Source organism: Epinephelus moara, chromosome 9 (assembly GCF_006386435.1).
Source record: "Epinephelus moara isolate mb chromosome 9, YSFRI_EMoa_1.0, whole genome shotgun sequence".
Taxonomy (NCBI): Eukaryota; Metazoa; Chordata; class Actinopteri; order Perciformes; family Serranidae; genus Epinephelus; species Epinephelus moara.
Window position 1 is genome coordinate 1931412 of NC_065514.1, and position 20992 is coordinate 1952403.

General features: G+C 38.9%; 1 protein-coding gene across 2 annotated transcripts in view; it reads left to right on the forward strand.

The window, feature by feature from the left end:
• The first annotated feature begins 3403 nt into the window (after positions 1 to 3403).
• The window catches only part of dmtn (dematin actin binding protein), a 23332-nt gene continuing 5743 nt past the window's right edge, over positions 3404 to 20992 (forward strand). Inside the window, exons 1-12 of one of the 2 annotated variants that reach the window (XM_050053889.1) lie at positions 3404 to 3989; positions 10368 to 10415; positions 11993 to 12073; positions 12160 to 12303; positions 15113 to 15157; positions 15913 to 16021; positions 17425 to 17469; positions 17547 to 17675; positions 18395 to 18492; positions 18582 to 18687; positions 18778 to 18833; positions 20704 to 20748. In XM_050053889.1, coding sequence (XP_049909846.1) covers positions 10407 to 10415; positions 11993 to 12073; positions 12160 to 12303; positions 15113 to 15157; positions 15913 to 16021; positions 17425 to 17469; positions 17547 to 17675; positions 18395 to 18492; positions 18582 to 18687; positions 18778 to 18833; positions 20704 to 20748 — 867 coding nt within the window. In that variant the 5' untranslated portion in view covers positions 3404 to 3989; positions 10368 to 10406. The remainder of the gene's footprint in view (positions 3990 to 10367; positions 10416 to 11992; positions 12074 to 12159; positions 12304 to 15112; positions 15158 to 15912; positions 16022 to 17424; positions 17470 to 17546; positions 17676 to 18394; positions 18493 to 18581; positions 18688 to 18777; positions 18834 to 20703; positions 20749 to 20992) is intronic. The other variant, XR_007570510.1, reaches the window with a different exon arrangement.

Here is a 20992-nt window from a genome sequence, read left to right on the forward strand (position 1 = left end):
CCATGTTGACGGGTGGAGCAGTTTTTTCCTTCTTATTGGCTCTGTGTTTGTTTATTAACACTCTGAATCTTTTTATTGACTTATTAATAAAAAAAAAATAACCATGCACAAGTTTTACCCTGCAGAGCATCGTCTGAAGAAATCTATGATGATATAAACTGTTCATTTTCTCAGCTCATCCAGAAACTGTGCTCCATTATTTCTGACGTTTTATGTTTTACTGTATTTCCTGTTTTTTTCTGTTTCATATTGTTACCACTTTTTGAAGGTTTTTCTTCCATTTTTTTTTTATTGTTTTTATGTTTACTTTTTTCCCTTTTCCTGTTTTTTATGGGGGTTTTTAATACTTATTTTAATATATGTTTATATGTTACCTTTGTTTCCTTATTTTATGATTTTACTGATTTTTTTAGTTTGTTTTCCATGTTTTTATTAACTTTTTTGCTGTTTTTACTACTTTTTACTTTTACTTAAAGTTTTTTAATAATATAATAATAAAGAAATTTATAATAAAAATATTTTTTTCTTTTAAAACACATTTTTACATCTTGTCTGTTTAAATTGTTGATATTTCAGCAGTTTGTCACTCTGTTTTATATAAACATTATTATTCTTGTTATTTTTATTACAAAGATGTTGTAAATGACATAAATACTATTGTATCTTACCAATAAAAAGGACATTTAAACTGTTCTGTATGGTAGGCCTTATAGAACAGTTTCTCTCACAGTTCACGTCCATGTCTGTGACAACATGGATGCTAGTGGCTGCATGTACATGTACACATGAGTTTTAGCGGATTATTTCTTTACATCAGACATGTGAACAGCTCAGTTGGAATATTGTCTTTTTTTAAATCTGAATATTTTCTGCATGTACATGTGAGTATATGGAAACTGTGTCTGTTTCAGTGCTGAGAACTCCACAACAGAATAAAAATAATAAAAAATAAAAATAACTTCTGTATAAAAAAGAAAACAAATAAAATCGGTCGCCTGTTTATTATTTATCTGTAAACTCTGTGACATCACAAGTGTGAGACAGAGAGCAGCTCATGTTCACTAGTAAATCAAATACTGGAATACTTAAATGTCCCTTTAAATTCCTTTATTTTTTCTTTTCCTGTTTCATTTTATTTTATTCATGTTGTATTTAACCCCCCTGACATGTCTTCAATCCAGCACAGTGGTTATTCTCACTGACACAATGAGTGTATACATATCTAACTCTGTGTCACAGTCAAATATGTCCTCTGACAGCTGATAGGAACCGATTATGAAGAGGCTACTAACCAGGCAGGCTCTACACTCACTCAGCCCTGTTGTTCTGACTCGGTGTGAGACTCTGTTTCATGTATGGTTTCATGTCATCGGTGGAAACACACGACGTGTCAGCGTGTTTATCTCCAGGACTGTTCCTACACGTGTTTTCCTCTCGGCTAGTTAGCATTAGCATCGTTAGCTCACTGACCTGCCTCTGTAAACCTTTAAACTTTAATACAGTTAATTAATCAGACTGGTTAGAGGCTCTGTAATGAAGCAGGTCACACATTAAACCCTGACACACAGGTAATATAAACATTAGAGAACAGTTGGGTTCCTACCAGAGAGGCCAGTCCATTATCTGACGCCATTTTCCTAAACCAAAGATCGTCTACTGTTACAGATGAACCACTACTACGTGGCTTTTAACCGAGCGCATGCGCTGTGGAGTCCCCAAAGTAATGAAATATTAAAAAAATAATTAATATCGTTCAAACATTAACATTAATGACGAGAATTGACAGAAGAAAATTACGAAATATTAATTAAAATGTGAGGGAAAAATACAAATATGATCATGCAACACACACCACTGATATTAGCATGAAATCATGCTAGGTGTATAAACTCTTACGCAGCTCACAGTAACTTCCGTTTACACATTTTATTACCGATAGTTTTCACTTGTGTGTCATTTAGTTTCCGTAACAAAAGGTGTCGTTACAAACCATTTTCATCAGACTATCTTCGAACAGAGTGAACCATCTTCGTTTTTCTCTCTGTGCTCAACTTTGACATTCTGGTGACGTCACGTATCTTAAAGGGCCAGTGTCGGATTTAAAAACGCGGTACTATTTATTTTATTGTTAAAATTCACATTTTAAAATGTACACTTACATTTAAAAAGCCAAACTGGATGTTTTTCACTGAGGAGGTGACACAGTATAGACCTGATCTGTTTGTTTACAGATCTAAAGGCTGTAAAAACAATAACGATCAATACCTGTTTTTTGAATTGATTTCTCAGTTACACTTTTTGCTTGTACGTTTTCATTTACACATGGTATCGTTTGTGAACATATGTAATTCACTGTCCCCACAGATGTTATGTTTTACTATCGTAATTTCATACAATTATGAATACAGTAACAACAACTGGTGAAATGTTTTGCTGTAAGATTTCACAATACGACAGGATACGATATGATAGGATGTGATGCGATACAATGCCACACAATATACTTTATTGTCCTCGTTGGAAAATTCGTGTTTGACTCAGGAGCTGCAGTGTTGCTGCCTCACAATAATAATCCAGAAGAAATAAAAAGCATGAAAACACATACCACACCTTCAAACTAAAGACTTGTTCAATAAAGTTTTATACATTACTTTTTCTTTTAAGTCTGGTTCAGCACGTGTTCTGTGTGATTATCTTCCAGTGAAGTTGGAAATGTTCCAAATATAGAAAATATTGTATTAAATTCAGCCTGTTACATCAGACCTCTGTTTCATCTGATTCATTTAAATTTAAATTCAGGAATGAACTACCAAAACAAACACATTTTATACCGCCACCTTGTGGACAACTGATGTATTTCATATATTGATTTAATATTGTTATTAGTAGTAGTAGCATTTATTTATTTATTTATTTTGGCCAAAAACTTTCTTGTAGGCCTGTTTTTTTCTGTGTTTTTTCCTAAAATTATATATATATATATTCACATTTGAGAAGCTTGAACCAGATGGGTTTTTTATATATTTTTCTTTATAAAAATTGGATATTTTTAAAAAGAAACATCTTAAATTTATATAATTATAATACATATATATATACACACGTGTATGTATTACATGTGTTTATTGCATGTTATTAATTTGTTATTTAAATCAATGTAACACATTCACTGAGTATTTTACCACATTTTTATTGAAACTGCACAGTCTTTACTGTGCTGTATAAATTAATTTCCAAAGTAATTTCAGGTGCAGCTGTGTCAGAACTAAATGTGTAAAGAAAAGAAAACACACGAAGAACTATTTGAATTAATTAAATTAAAATAGAAACAAGACACTACAGGTTTTATTATTGTATTATTACAAAGTAATATAACAATAATAATAATTACTATTATTAAAATTATAATAATAATGCACGTGATATAAAAAATATTAGAATACAGTGCAGCAGCACAATCATTTGCAGCTGAGCTACAGATGCACATTTACACTGATGCTGTTAAACTGTCAGTATTGATTCATGTGTTCATAAATAAACAATAAAATGAATTAAAGGAGGTTCCAGTTGGTGAGATGGCTCCATATTAATAATAATATTAATAATATTAATTCCGCTCTGTCTGTGTGAATATCTGCAGGATGCTGCAGGCAGACATGATGTGGAGTCAGAACACAGAGGTTATTGTTCCCCCTCCTCACATCACAGTGGAGCAGCCCGCTGGAGCAACAGGAAAACAGCTTCCTCCTCCTCCTCCTCCTCCTCCTCCGAGGATCACAGCAGCCCCCTGCCCGGCTTTAAAAGCAGGCTGCAACCTCATCACATAACACCCCTCCTCCTCCTCCTCCTCTTCCTCCTCCGCCCTCCACCCTTCCTCCTCCCCTCCGTCCTCCTCCTCGGCTCTTGCAGGAGAGCAGAGGAGCGTCACCGTCGGGCTCCAGGACGCGTCCAGGCGGATCTCCTCCGGATTAATTCTGCGCTGTTTGGAGGTGAGAGCTTTCTGCTTTTCTCTAACATCACATTAAAGAACAGAACAGGAGCAGATCCCGGGTTTGTACCGCGTCTAACCCGGAATATCCAGCCTGTGTTTTTATCAGGTTGCTGCAGACGCACTTGTCTCCTCTCCCCCTCCCTCCTTCCCTCCTCCTCCTCCTCCTCCTCTTCATCATCAGCGTTATTCTGAAGGCCACATGAGCATCCTGTCCTGACGTCGAGGCATCATCTCACACTCAGATGATGATGTTTGATAGAATCTGAATTTAAACGGCAGGTTATTAATATGACGTGTTTCCAGGAGCTGGTGTTTGTCCCAGGCCTCAGAGCCTCACAGCTCCTGCTCCTGACTGAATTATGGTTTGATTCTGATCAATATAAAGATCAATAACTGATATAAGTCTCAATATCGTGTCCCTTAGGCTGCAAATAATTTTAATTGCTTTCTTGATTGACTGATTAATTCATTGAGCTATAAAATGTCAGAAAACAGTGAAAAATGCTCATTAGCATTAATGAAGTTTTATTTCTGACCATCTTCTCATAATATGGAGAAAAGCAGCAAACCTGAGACATTTAAGAAGGTGGATGCAACACGTGACATTTTTGCAGTCATTAATCAATTGATTAATGTCCATAGATTCATATTTAAATGTCTTATTTTGTCCAAAATTCAAATATATTGAGTTTACAGTCATTAAACACGAAGAAAACCAGTAAATATTCACATCTAATAACCTGGAACAAGTGAAATTTTAACAGTCTTGCTCAAGTAAATTAAATTAAATGTATTTTGGTTTTGGATTGTTGGTCTGAAAAACAGGACAGGATTAGTAATAGTAGTAAAAAACATAACAGATTTATTGATAATGAAAATAATCTTTAGTCTTAACATCTACTAGCTAATGTCCCAGTACTCTGAACTACTATATCTGCCTACCTATTTATCTGCCCGTCCTACCATCTCCCTAGCAACACTACTCTACTTATCTACCTATGTACCCTACCCTGTTCTATCTACCTAGCTACCCTATCTACTGAGCAACACTACTCTACTTATCTACCTATGTACCCTACCCTGTTCTATCTACCTACCTACCCTATCTACTGAGCAACACTACTCTACTTATCTACCTATGTACCCTACCCTGTTCTACCTACCTAGCTACCCTATCTACCTACCTACTCGATCTACTGAGCAACACTACTCTACCCTACCTACCTATGCTATGTTACCCTACTTACCTACCAACCTATCAACCCTGCCCTATCTACCTAGCAATACTACTCTACCTACCTAACTACTCTACCCACCCTACCTCCCTATCTACCTCCGTATCTACCTACCTACCCACCCTTCTACCTAGCAACACTACCTATGTACCTATGTGCCCTACTCTGTTCTACCAACCTAGCTACCTACCTATCACCCCTACCCACCTAACTACTCTATCTACTGAGCACCCTACCTCCCTATCTACCTCCGTATCTATCAATCTACCTACCTACCTACCTACCTACCCTACCCTATTCTATTCTCCCTGCCTACCTACCCTATCTAGCTAGCTACACTATTCTCCCTACCTACATCACCCTACGTACCTGCTCTATCCTACCTATCTACGCCACACTACACTACCCTACCTACCGACCCTACTTACCGACCTACCTATCTACCTACCCTACCTATATCTGCTTACCTATCAACCCTACCCTATTCTACCCATCTACCTACCCTACCTACCTACACTATGCTACCCTGCCTCCTTATCTACCTACCCATCCTACTTAGCTACCCTACCTATCTAGCTACACTACTCTACTTGCCTACACTACCCTATCTATCTATCTATCTATCTATCTATCTATCTGCAGTGTTGTGGGGAAAATGATCCCTCCTGTATGATTTTGTACATTTACCTGATCACGTGTGTTTGAATGACATGGATGTGGTTGGACTAATGGTCCACACTCTGACTGAGCTCAGCTCCATCGATGAGTCTGTGGCAGTTAAAAGCTCTTAGTGATAAGAAGACTATCGGACACACAAAGCACTCAGCCTGCTGCCGGTCAGATGGATGGATCAGTCCGTCCTCAGAGACTCAGACACAGTAACTGAGTACATTCACTCAAGTACTCTACAAATTGTTTTCTATGTCCCTTTTTATACCACTTTATACTTATACTTTTCATGTCAGAGCGAAATATCGCGCTTTTTGTATCATTATAGAATATTACATAGTTCAGTTTTTATCACTGCTGAAAATATATACAAACATTTTAGCCAGGTAGCTTGTAGCAGAGATGCTAATTTTGTTGTTCATTTTTCAGACTATCCTGGCAACTTTTTGTTCTGACAAACACCTTGCAACAAATTTAGCAACTTTAATTTATTTGGAAAATTTTAACAACTATTGAAAAGAGACTCAAACGCTAAAATGCAGATGTTCATTCCTGTGCACTGCTTAAAACAGAATGACTGTTTATTTTAGGGCTGTCAAAGTTAATGCATTAATAATGAGTTAACACAAATTCTTTTAACACCACTAATTTTTTTGATGCACGATTAATGCACGTACTTTCTGTAATTAAGAACTGAGAACTGAGCTACCACCACAGTACATCGAGCTTTACATGTGTAAACTTGGACACTACATTGTGTTAGTATTACAAAGTAATGTTACATTCAGGTCAATATGTCCATCTGTTATTGCAGATGGCATGAAGTACCTTTGAGGTTATTCTGGAGAATATTCTGGACAGTATGTGTCATTGTTTTGAATTGTTGCAATAAAAATAAACACACATTTGCATAAAGTGAGCACATTTGTCTACTACCATGTTGATAAGAGTATTAAAACTTTAAAAATATCCCTTTAAGATACATTCAGAACATTCAAATATAAAATAATTGCGATTAACTATTTTATTTGATTGACAATCACAGTTTATTTACAATAACTTCCGGGTAGAAAACCCTCGCATCACATACATAAAATCAAACAGTGCTCAGAAAAACACTGCCTCAGTTTGTTTCTCCTAAAAAAGGTGGAAAAAAATAAAAATCAGTTTAAGTGTTTGCTGTATTTAGAACAATTTCACTGCTTTACCTCACCATCAGGCAGCCTTTCCTGACAGGGAACTGAAGACGTGATATCAGAGCCACCAGACTCCACTGACAAAAACAGTAATTTTACTTAGCAGAACACTGGAGTTGCTGAACGACCACCGCTTCAATGGATTAGTTTGTAAGGTGATGTGGAGCAAATCTTTAAATAAAGCATACACTTACAGTGATATCGATTTTTTTAAACTGGTCCCTGCAGCCCTGTTCACAGCAGTGGGCTACACTGTTTAGCTTGATTTAGACATTAGCAAAGCAACATAAAAAAAAAAAATCGCAGCAGAAACGTCAGATAGCTCAGACCACTGTGTTTAACTACAAATGTTACAGATACGACTGAAAATGACAACAGAGATCAAAAAGTTGCAGTTTTACATACAATTTCCAGTTATCTACCTGAAAGTGATTGCTGTTGTTAGCGTGACGTCACGGTTTAACTGTTTTTACAAGGTAAAAAGGAAATAAATTAAAAAAATCTAAACACCTTTGAGCTTGATAGCTATAATGGTTCAGTAATTCTACGCCGCATTAGTTTGACACCTTGTTGTTTTTGTTATTATTGTGTTAGCTAGCTAGCTAGCTAGCAATGTCACATAACAAGAACAATATGAATAAAACAAACCTATGATGTGTTTGAAAAGAAAAATATGTGATCATACAATGTTAGTGATCTAAAGAATTTCAAATCACATTTTCCCCTGAGGGAGATGGCTCGTTAATTTGAGTAACGTCATTGTGTGTTCGACGTAATGACGCGGTTTCATGGAAGATATTTTAGAAGTCTCTGTCCAGATGACAACATCCATCTGTTCTGCTTCTCCGTCAGCACAGATCGAGTTCACTTGAGGACAGACAGCAGAGAAATCATCTCTCACTGATCTGGTGTCAGTTTTGTTTTTGACCTAACGACATTTGATGGTTAGACATGGACGGGAGCGGGAGGGAAGGTGACGCTCCCCTGGCTGTGTTTTGTAGATTCTCTGGAGGGAGGAGTGTAACCACAGCAATAACTGTTGAGGACCGGCTGGGCGTCGGCCCAGCTGGGTGAGCTGATAAACAGCCAGGGAGGAGAGGAGAGGGGAGGGGAGGAAGAGGAAGACGAAGGGTGGGATGGAGATGGAGATGGAGGAGGAAGAAGAGGGAGACAGATGAAAGAGAAGACACAACAAGAGGAGGGGGTTCACAGGAAGTCGTGTGGAGGATATCCTCCCCCTGCAGGGATGTTAGCAGAGAGGCTCTCATGCTGTTTAGGTACAAGGTGTCTTTCCTGTGAGCAGGACTACAGCTGCCTCGTCCTCCTCCTCCTCCTCCTCCTCCATCCATCCCCTGAGGAGGCTCTGATAACAGCCATGCCTAAATCTGATTCACAGTGTTGTTTTACACTCAGTCTCCTTGTCCCCATCAGTCCGGCCTAACCTCGGGGGACGTGGTGTGTTTGAAAGGTTTGAAACAGGATCGTTTGTTCTGAAAGCTGCTCAAAAGGACGAAAGACGATCTATTAGCTCTCTGAACAACCCAACTGTGATTTCAGTCACAGAGAATTAACACAATCAGTCACTTCACTGGAGAAATGTCTCTGAATATGATGTTAGTAAGTGAATTTTTTCACTAATATTGATTAACTCACCTCAGCTTTGTTGCAGTATCACAGGACTAATTATTGGACTAGTCTGACTTCATAACTACGTTTAACTTTTGGCCCACATTTTTTCAACTTTTTATCCTATAATAAAATCCTTTTTGCACACCTTACTGCAATTTGTTCACTTGTGTGCATGTGCTTCAAATGAACTCTCATGTTAGTACTTGTGTTTGTTTTTGCAGTATTCTCTGTGTAATTTGTGCACTGCTGCTGTGACCTTTAAAGGAAAATTAAAGTTACATAGTTGAGATTTAGGACAGTTATGTATGATAGGTTAAGGAAAGCAAAATAACGTATCTTAGGTTTAGGAAGGTGAAGCTACATAGTTTAGGTTTAGGAAAGAAAAGTTAGGTTAGGGTGAGGAAAACTAACGTAGCTTAGAATTACGAAAGTAAAGTTGCGTAGTTTAAGTTAAGGATACTAAAGAAACGTATGATAGGTTAAGGAAACTGAAGTTATTTAATTTAGGTTTAGAAAAGTAAAGTTACGAAGGTTAGGTTTAGGAAAACGAAAGTAACATACTTAAGGTTTATGAAAGTAAAGTTACGTTGGATGAGTTAATCAAACTAGAGTTACTTAATTTAGGTTTAGGAAACTGAAGTAATGTAGTTAAGGTTTAAGAAAGTAGAGTTACGTTGGTTAGGGTTGGGAAAGTAAAGTTACCTAGTTTAGTTTCAGGATGGTAAAGTAATGAAGTTTAGATTTAGAAAGGTAAAGCAATGTAGATTAGGTTTAGGAAAGTAAAATTAGGTAGTTCAGTTAATGGAAAGTAAAGTTACGTAGTTTAGGTTTATGAGAAAAAACATGGTTGGGTGTTGTCCTGACATGTACTTAACATAAGGTGACGAAGCTACGACATCCTTTAAAATAACTCTTCACTTGGATTCAAACGGGATGTGAACACCAACGTCCTGGGGGAAAGTCCTGTGTTTGTTTGACCCTTGCACCACCCCAACCTCCACCCTTATATGGACTCCCAATTTAAATAATACTTCCTTCTTTACTCCCGTCAGTGCATTGTCTGCATGATCGCAGCCTTCCTGATTACGTGGGTTATATTTTTAATTCTGGTGCATTACTGTTTGTAGGTATACATACGAACAACGCTAACATGCTGATGTTTAACAGTTTGTTTAGCATCTTAGTTTAGCACTTAGCATGCTAACATTGGTTTTGAAGTTAACAGTGACATGCAAATTTGCACCATTGACCAACATTATGGTACACTGTGGACTCATTGTTACATTAGCAACAAGGCTAACATTGCTAACTGCTTGAAATGTCTTAAGCTGCTGCTGAATATAGTCCCCAACAAGTGCACTTTTTTATTTTGTATTTTTGAAACTTAAGTGACCAGCTGTTTTGCTTCATTACAGATCTTTAAAAAAAAAATTAAATTCTATATTTGTGAGGTGGCCTCACCCTTTAAAATGTCTGCTGTAAGAGAACGTCGTGCAGCAGAAATGAAATTTCATTACTTTGCTTTTTCCTCAGACTCGAGATGAGTCATTCCCCAACTCATTCATAATGTCAGCCTGTGATGAGAAGCTGTATATGGTAATGGCTAATGCATTTGCTGATTGACTCTCTCTCTTGTGTCTGTTCCAGCTGGTTAAAACCAAACAGGAGGAAGGTTTCTCTCCAGCCATGCAGAAGGTAATTCATCATCCTGTCAGAGACTCATAAATGACAGTTTGAAAACACAAAGTATGCACATTCAAAACACTCTGCAACAGGGGCAGTATTAAAAAAAAAAAGTTCTGGTATTTTTAACTCTCAGGATGAGACGTAACAGCACCATATATTTAATAGAAAACACAATATCACTGTACAACTTACAGTATAGCTTATAGTATCTTACTAACATGCTTAACTGCTTTCAAAAACATATTCATAAAAAATATTTTCCAGTATTTTTGAACTCCCGGTCACTCAAAATGAGAAGTAGGCCTACTGTTAACAAAGTATCATGGTATACAGCAAGCTAATCTTTAGCACGTTAGCTTACTAACATTAGTATGATCTACTTTTAAAACATATAAGTAGATAGTAAAAACTATATTCTGGTATTTTTAACGTCGTCCACTTAAAATGAGAGGTTAACATAATCATAACTTTAATAACAAAGACATTATAACCATATATATCAAGCTAATCTTTACGGCACGTTAGCTTACTAACATTTGTTAGTATCATCTACTTTGTTACATATTCATAAAATTAAAAAATAAAATAGATTAAAATTATTATTTTTTTTAATTCAGTATTTTTGTAACTCCTTACTGCTCAGAATGAGACGTAACAGCACCATAACTTTAATGTAAAACACAATATCACTGTATACAGCAAGCTAATCTTTACAGCACGTTAGCTTACTAACAATTTAGTTTCATCTACTTTAAGAATATATTTATAAAATTAAGAAATATATATACTGTATATATATATATATATTCTGTATTTAACGCCTTACTGCTCAGAATGAGAGGTAACAGTACCGCAACTACACAATGATAACACGATATCAATCACTGTATTCAGCACGTTAGCTTAACATTATGATCTACTTTGAAAACATATAATATTGATTAAACAGAAAAGTGAAAACTATATTCCACTTAATTTTTTACACATATACATACATTACTGTATATTACTGTATACAGCCTTTTTTTTTTTAATTTGTAGCCTATTTACATTTTGTCTCTTCATACAACACGCTAGTATTTACAGTGTGTTAGCTAACTAGCATATTTGTTAGCATTTAGTTTAACCCTATGCTTTATTTTTTTTTTACACCTCACTCTCACTAACGTTAATTTAAAATGCCAATGTTAGTTAACATCAAGACCGAATATAAAATGATATTTATCCAGTGGGATATTATGATTTCACTTAGCATATTAGCACTAGCATATTTTTCACTCAGAAGTTACAGTGCTGTTAGCTTCTTATCTGACATTAAAATGAGTTGAATCAGCTGTAAAAGTAAAAAAGTAAAGCTGTTTGCTCATATATTTTAGTGGCAGAAGAGGAGTGAGTCTGTAAACTGAAATATGTTTACAACAGACAGTTTGGGTCTAATTTTACTGTTAACTTTTGTTTTCTCTTCCACATAAGTTTGTCTGAGTTCTATTAGTGATATTCCCAGATTTAGCTGAGCACTATGTTTTTAATACTGTCAAAAATAAAGGAGTGAATTCACCTCCTGAATGTTTCTGATGGTGTTGCAGGTGGAGGGACGGGTAACCCCAGTCAACCTGCCTCCTTCCAGGGGTTCGAGCACCCCAGGGTCTCCCGCCACTGGCATCACGGTAAACACACACTTTTACCAGCTCAAAGACACCTGTGTTCTCAATGTATGCAGCACTAACCTGTCACCTGTGTGTGGTGCGTTCAGGCACGAATGAACGACCAGGTGGTGGGCTACAGAGACCTGGCAGCTCTGCCGAAAGATAAAGCCATCCTGCAGGTTGAGAGACCGGACCTGATGACCTACAAACCACACCTGAGCTTCTCCCCACTCGACCCTCCACGCAGAGAAGTACACAAACACACACACACGCTACATGGATTATATACCGTAAAACTTGTATTAGTAGCCCAGGCTATTGTTTGCTTAAATCACTGAACTCAGCAGGCCTGTATTTGGGACAGGCCTTTAATTCCTTTTACACCAAACTGTTACTCAGCAAAGATCAGGAAATACAATCCAATTGTTTATTTGAACCAGTATGAATATTAGGTAGAGGGAATCTCTTGTGCTTCAGCCCTTCCGTAATTGGAGGTCGGTGCTTCTCAGACCAGGACAATATAGATCAAAATAACCCCGAGGAAGAATCCACAAGAAAAGCACTGGAGCACTCAGATCACTTGTGATGAAACTACTACACTACTTGTATAAATATTAAGGCTTCGAATACCATTTCAATTATGTGTTATGTTATGACACTCGTCTCAGACACAATAAAGTTTTTTTCTGGTAAAACAATATTCATAAACTATTCATTTTTACGAAAAACATGTTTGATTCTTTTGATCGGTGGAGCCTTAAAGACTAAAGGAACATGAATAAGTTGTTGGGTAATCAGAGGAAGGGAGTCACCACTTGTGTTTTGTCACGCTGGTAAAACTCAGTGAATTATGGTCTTCTCTGGTGCTCATGGTTTCAGTAAAATGAACTGAACCAAGCTAACGATGTGTAGCATCTCCATATTGACAAAACTTTATTTACATTTATATTTATATATGCAATCTATGTTAGCTGCAATCTGGAAATCCATCGGTAAAAAAACCCAAAAAAACAGCAACTTTTTTTCTTCTTCCTTTACCTCTGGAGGCACAGCCCGGAGTTTTTCGACTAACGGAAGTGCAGGGGCCTCGGCGATCGCTCACGCCCTTCACTTCGGGCGGTGCCCCCAGAGAATCGCCGTGTTGTTTACAAATACTTCAGGTAGAAAACCAGCAGAGTTTAGCTAACGTTATATATCACATTTTTCACGTCACTATATCACCGTGTAGACTAATCTGATGTTTGTTAAGTCTATAAACACAATGATTGAACAAACGTTACTATTTCTGTGTGCACGTTTAGTAAATAATAACAATAATAACATCGTAGATTAGCTGGGCAAACAGTTAGCTGTTATTGTTAGCCGTTAGCGGTGTCTGTAATAACCATAGACTGTATAAAAATAAGGTAATAACTCAATAAACAGTCCATGAATAAAATATTTTTTTCAGCGGATATCTTAGTTACAACATGATTGAGCTAGCAAAGCAGTTTTGTGTTGCTATGTGTGGTATTTATTCAGTTTTGGGAAATCACGATGTCTAGAAAGCATCAGTGGCTGCAGCTGACAGGGACAGTTAGCAAAGCTAACATCAGGACGTCATCTGTTAAAAGCCTCCCGTTGTTGGATACGACATGAAACTACTCCAGTTAGCTCAACCATGTTGTAACTAAGACATCCGCTGGAAAAAAAAAAAAATTTCACGTTGACGAGACGGCGTTTTGGGTGGAGCGGTAGCTATGAACACGGAGCTTGCTGTTTCTGTAGGTACACATTTCCTAGGGACACCTGCACGTCTCGGCCACGCCCCCTCCATTGTGATTGGCTAAAGCACAGCATCGTTCAAACTCAAAGCCCCGCCCTCCCCCCCTCTCTAGTCGCCTTTCACACAGGGCTACCAACAGATTCTACAATGTAAATTGCAGAATCTGTCTTGAGAGATTATGTTGTTAGCTGAGGTGGGTAGTCAACAACCCGCTTTTATACATCCAAAGAAGAAAAGAAAAAGGAACTGCTTTGCAACCAGACCAGGCCTTTAACTGAGACAGGCCTCTAATAGAGACAGGCCTTTAATAGAGACAGGCCTTTAATAGAGACAGGCCTTTATTTGTCAAAATGTGGAGCCACACCGGGCTAGTGAAAGGGACTGGGCGTTTGACTGGGACCAGGCTTTTAATTCAAGTTTTACAGTAGTAGTGCAAGACAATGGCACACAGTAACTAGAACTGAAAAATTGACTGGAATCTCTTACCTGCTCCTCCACCTCTGACACCATCAGACACTTTTAGTGGGTGATGTGACTCCAGTTTATCACATCTCTGGTCTTAGTTTCGTATCTTTTTTGGTAATAATATTAAGCCAGATCTGGGAACACAATGACATCACAAAAACAAACACTAAAAAGTTAAGCACAAACAGACGCTGAGGTTATCTGATGTTTTGGAGATGGTGTGATCTTCACATAGAATTTAAACAGGAGTTTGATTCCAAAAGAATGTATTGTATTAAAACCAAAACAGACGGGCTGTTTGTAACATCACGTTCAGCAGCACCAGAAGGTTCCTGGAAGGTGTGAAGTCTGACAGCCAGTGAAACAGTTTGGTGGACCAGTATGAATAATGAATGAATAATGAACTGTAGGGAGAAGTGCTTCCAAAGTACTAATTAAACCATTAATTCATGTTTAAACTGATTTTTTCTTGAAGTAAGATGAGCCAGACGTTATTGTAATTTAGGTGCCTTCTTGAAAAAGTTCTACTTTTGTTGAAGTAATTTAACTTAAAGGTTTACTGTACAGAAATGTGTAGTTACTGTACGTAAACAGGTTCAAATATGAAAACCAACCTCAAGTTCATTCTTGTTTGATTTATTTGCATTTTTTCCACAGTTGAGTATTTACTGCCTTTTTTATTTCGTAGAGCAAAGCATGAAAGTCTCTTCAGCTTGTGTCAACCACAGACCTTATTTCAGACATCCAACAAAAACCCACTGACTTTGAGACGAGGGAACAGGGAGAGCAAAAATGAGTGTTAATGTCTTTATTGTGTTTCTGATCTGCAGCGGTCTCTGTCTCCTCCCGCCACGTCTCCCACCATGTCCCCTGAGGTAAGAGCTGCCACAGACTGCTTCACTTGTTTCACACACAAATCACTGATGTTTTACACCAGTACCTTAGTGTAGTTCAGAAATTGCAAAGTCCATCCCAGTTTTATTCTCGCATCTCATGACCTTCACCTGCTGATGATGAAGGTTGTGAGATGTGGACAAAAGCTCCAGAAACAACAAGCCAGTCGATTAAATGAATGTTTTGTTCAATTTGATTTTGTTATTCTACTGTGTAGCTGTAATAAAGCTGCTGAATGTGCTGCTAAATAACCAGAGGCTGAATAAACAGTCTATTTTTAAAAGACACAGATTAGTGGTCAGTGGTTAGCAGTGTTTCAGTAAATGAACCTTTGGTGACCCATGTCAGATCTTCCATGAGTCAGTGGCTGGTCACGACCCAGACTGATTCAAAAAGCAAATGTTTGACTGATGTCTTCATATTCTCGTCCAGTTCTTGAAATCAATCGCTGCTTTGTTTCGTCACAGAGTTAAAAATGTGACATTTAAAGTCTCTACTCGCCTGCAGTCTCTGAGAACAGAAAGCGTCTCTGTTGAGCTCCAGTCCAGCATGGAGTTTAGCTGTTTGTTATGGTGGTGTAATGTTGTTGCTAATCAAGAAAGAAAAGGAGATCAGATTTTTAACTACAGGGGGGCAAAGCAAAGCAGCATTCTTTGTATAATTCTGCCAGTCGGCTTCAAACATTTAACAGTTTGCACCACTTCTCTTTCTCCTCTGTGTGTTTTTATTTTTGCAGGTGAAGGCGCGCAGGGCAGAAAGTGAGAGTGGTTCTCCTGGAGGATCGATGATGCAACTGCAGGCTGCACGCAAGATCAGCACCAGCCAGCAGCATTTCCACAGACCAGGTAACACTAACACACACACACACACACACACACACACACACACACACAAGATGGTTTATATCAATTAAGGCTGGGGACCGCAACTATAAAGCAACCGTCTGAACCCCAACACTGAATGATTTACGATGTGTGGACCTGATTTTTGTCTCCAAACCAGTTATGTCATTCTAATCCAGATTCACAAATACGAGAGAGACGTGGTTCATTTCAACCCAACGCTCTCATACTAAAACTACAGTATACATCGATGTCCACTGATTTCCAAAACGACTTATAAGACCAACCCCAAAACATGGTCACAGTTTTAAATGCATCCTTAACGTCATGAAACGCAAGCAGTCAGAGTTAAGCTCCAAAACTACCTGGTTAGGTTGAGGCGGCAAAACAACCTGGTCTAGTATAGGCAATAAAACTACCTGGTTATGTTTAGGTGACAAAACTATCTGGTTCAGTTTAGGTGACAGAACTCCCTGGTTAGCTTTTGGCAACAAAACTACCTGGTTAGCTATACGCGACAAAACTAACTAATTATGTTTAGGTGACAAAACCACCTGGTTAGGATTAGGAAAAAAATCTACCTGGAAAAAACAACCTGGTCTGGTATAGGCAATAAAACTACCTGGTCAGGTTTAGATGGCAAAAATATCTTGTTAGGTTTAGGCTACATAACTCCCTGGTTATCTTTACACAACATACTAACTGATTATCTTGAGGTGACAAAACTACTTGGACAAATCTACCTGATTAGGTTTAGTTAACAAAACTACCTGAACAAAAGTACCTAGTTAGCTTTTGGCAACAAAACTACCTGGATGGTTTAGGTGACAAAACGTGGTTAGATTTAGGAAAAACATAGTTTGGCAATAAATAAGTACTTTGCTACTAACTTAACGTGCAGCGTGTCATGTGACATACATTACATATGTCACTAGCTTAGCATGCTACATATGTTAGCATGGCTATGTTGTTATTAAAAGAAGTCAATGTTGTCTTCAGGACATGAACATTAGTCTCCTCGGTGGATGTCCTGTGTTTGTTTGATGGACCCACCCTATGGGGACATTTGTACAACATTACGTGCACTTTACTACTATTACTTTTTATTTAACAGCCTCTGCCCCTGTAATAATTATTATGGCCACTAGAGGGCACGACTTTAAAGTAAATGGAAGTAAGGGTTGAAATCAAATCCTGTCACATAGAAAAAAGATTAGGTTTCACAATCTGCCAATTTAGATATAAAAATAACCATTTATTTAATTGCCATTTCTGTTATCTATTCGTCATACATCATGCATGCAAATTAAAATAAAAATTAATGTAGATTAAATGATTATATTTTAATATGTGCAGCCTTGGGCTTCCATACTTTGTAATCTTGACTCTGAGAAATCTGTTTTCAGATAATGGATCCAACATCTACAGGAAACCTCCCATCTACAAACAAGGTGAGCTCCTCGTCACGTGTCTCCGTGCTGCTCCTGTATTTCCTCTTCTTCATGTCGTCCCTCTGTCGTCTCTGCAGATGTTAACAAACATCTGGAAGGCGTCATAAAGTCAGCAAAGTTTCCAGCAGCTCAGCCTCCAGACCCAAACCAGCCGTCCAAGATTGAGACCGAGTACTGGCCCTGCCCCCCCTCACTGGCTGCCATGGGTACGTTTAAGCCCGGGTTAAACCTGTGTTGCCTGAAACTAAATCACATCTCTTAAACCTGAACTCCACCTGTGGTTAATTATAATAACCAGCAGTTTCCTGCCAACATCACCTAAAGCCACGAGAAGTCATCGAATCTGTTGTTCAAAAACAGAAGTTTTATTGCAGTATGAAAATGTTCCATGATAGAGTTTCATTTTGTGTTAGACTGAGAATCGTACGGAGTCCCTGAGGGGACATGATGGAGAAAAAAAAACAGATGGGTGAAATAAATGAATAAATACTTTTGTGTTCTCCCACGAAACATTTTGCTCTGCAGCAGCTGATAACTGTGGTTCTACTGAAGCAGCCTGGTGTCGTTTAATACATGATACGTTAAAGGGTGACTCAGCAGTTTAAGAGTGATGACACCAGTGAACAGACCGGCTGGGACAGTGTGTAATAATCACCACGCCTGCTTATCAAGGCTCTGTCCTCCTTCACCCAGCCCTCTGCATGTCGCACTGCTGCAGGAGGTGCACGCAGACACTCTGAATATTTCTCAGGAGAACCCAAAAGTTTCACAATCCAAAGTGCAGCTTTAAATCACGAAACACAGTCTGTTGTTGTACTGTCTCATTCTGACAAACAGGTCCATCTTTGCACACAGCCACACTTTAAACCCCAGGGAGCTCTGGTGGTTTGTATCTTGACCTAACTCTGAGGTTGAACTCTCGTAGAGATCGAGTGGAGGAAGAAGAAGGAGCTGCAGGAGGAAGACGAGTTTGAAGACCTGACGAACGAGGCTGAGACGCTGCGGGAGCAAGAGCTGGAAAAGGTCTGTGGGTAAAGAGTCTGACTCACACACGCACACACACAGTATGAACCAGGAGAGATGACCGATGGCTCCTGTGTCTGTGAATCCAGATCAAGTCCAACCTGGGTCGTCTGATCCTGAAAGAGGAGAAGGAGAAGGCCGTTCACTTTCGGAGGAAGACACAGTCGCTGCCCGACAGAACGCACCTGCACACCAGTGAGACTCTGCCGTCTGAGGCGTCTTCAGGTTTTAGTTTCTGGGTTCATGAACCGGAGCTCAACGTGTTTTCTTAATGTTTGTCGGCAGGTTTGTCAGCGAGTGCTTCAAAGTCTCCTTCACACTCAGGCCCAGGTCTGACCCGAGTAAGTGCTCGTCTACAGAACCAATGAGATTCTGCACATTGAAAACATCATGAGTTAGAACAAACAACGTACAGATGATCAGAGGTGTCAGAAGGCCTCATCCGGCCCTTTGGATGACTGTACCTAAGAGATGATTGTACCGATGATAACTGCATCATTCTGACAGACTTTCCTTTGGTGCTTGTTGTAACAGTTACTCACTGGTAGCACCAATGTTGTTCGCTTAGCGAGCAGTGTTGGGAAATACAGGTGGTCTGAAGAAATGTAACAGCCACCTCACTAAAGGTTGAGACTACAAACCAGCATAGAAGTGACAGCTACCAACATGAGCCACCGTGTCCTCAACAGACGCATCATAAACACTTTGTGTTAATACAAGCTCACATTTGTGTTCTGGAGCAACAGTTTGATTTAAACGTCTAATATAACTCACTCTCATGATTATTATATCTGTTAGCAGTGTTAGCGAGTAGTGATGGGCAAAGCAGTTCTTTAGATGTTACTGAATCACTAGAATCAGTTCATTAAAAAGATTCATTCAAAAGATTCGTTCACCGAATCGTTCAGTGCTTGGCGGGAGGAGCCCTGACTGTGTACTGTGTAGTCCGACTCACTGAACTGATACACGGCTGAGCTGCTGCGTCTGCCCTGCACTGGTGAGTCTCATTACTGGCCAGCCTAACGTTTTAAGTTTGTGAAAACAATGGGGAGGTGTGCGATTGTGTTCATGTGGCTTGACTCCTGGCTACATTAGCCGTTAGCTTGGAGAAAACGGTCCCTATGAAAGTGTATCGCCGAGAAGAAATGATTTGAATCACTCAGGGATCTGAGTTACGTCGTTCACCGAGTGATTCGTTACGCGGTAGGCAGTCCCTCCCTGCACCCTGGCTGCCTCACGACTCGCGAGTGATTCATTGTTCGGACGGACCGAATCGTCAGTTCCGCTCCCGGCCTGCACGCTCGCTGCTGAACTCAGCTGAACTGAGGAATGAACGAATCAGTTCCGGGAGTGATTCAGTTCAGTACGTTCACTCAACAGATTCGTTCTTTTGAACGATTCGTTCGTGAACGACACACCACTATTAGCGAGGTAGCTACCCTGCTACAGCTCGTCAGTACAGTCAGTAATATAGAAGAATGAACTGCGGTCAATCACTCTGATGTCCACGGTCACATCAGCTGACGCTACGACTGTAGTTCATCCACACACTGACATTAATATGTGTTACACTGAATAACACCTTCAAACAGCCCAGATCAAGCTGACGAGGGGAGCTAACGACTGACTTAGCATAGTTAGTAGAAGGATGTGTGACTACGTTCAGTTTTCAAAGTAAGGCGTTATAAAATATGGAAATATGACTGATTGGATTATAATCAGAAGAAGTATAAAATTAATTACTGCTGTCCCTCATAAATTAAAAAGTAAATGTTTTCATTCTTTGATTTTTGGGTTGCTGGAAATAAATGTTGATGATGTTGAGGACATGACAGACAAGTAAAAGTCGCACATTTCTACCTTGAAAATCTGAAACTGGAAGTGCCATTACAAAGAAGGTTGCTCCTTAATGATTATCATGTGATGGTTGACGTTAGTTTCGCAGGTCCGGCCCACTTGTTATAAACTGGGCTGTGTGGCCCCTGAACTAAAATGAGTTCGACACCCCTGATCTAAAGTCTGTCCTGGTGGCGGCGGCGTCACAGAGCTGACGGTAACGTTTTTGGTTCATGATGCTGATGTTTTGACGGGTTGGTTTTATGACTTGCTGTGACCTTTACACATTGACAGTAGTGAACACGTCTTCAGCTCTGAACCGTCTGTGTCATTTGTCATGTGTCGAACATCAGACTGTGCTGTGTGTGTTCACAGATGCAGTCTGCAGAGTTCTCCACAGATAAAGGACAACAAGGTAAATGTCTCTTCACTCTTTACACAGTTATAAATACAGTGGTGTGAAAAAGTGTTTGCCCCCTTCCTGATTTCTTACTTTTTTGCATGTTTTCCACACTTAAATGTTTCAGATCATCAAACAAATTTAAACATTAGTCAAAGATAACACAAGTAAACACAAAATGCAGTTTTTAAATGAAGGGTTTTATTAATGAGGAAGAAAAAAATCCAAAGCTACATGGCCCTGTGTGAAAAAGTGTTTGCCCCC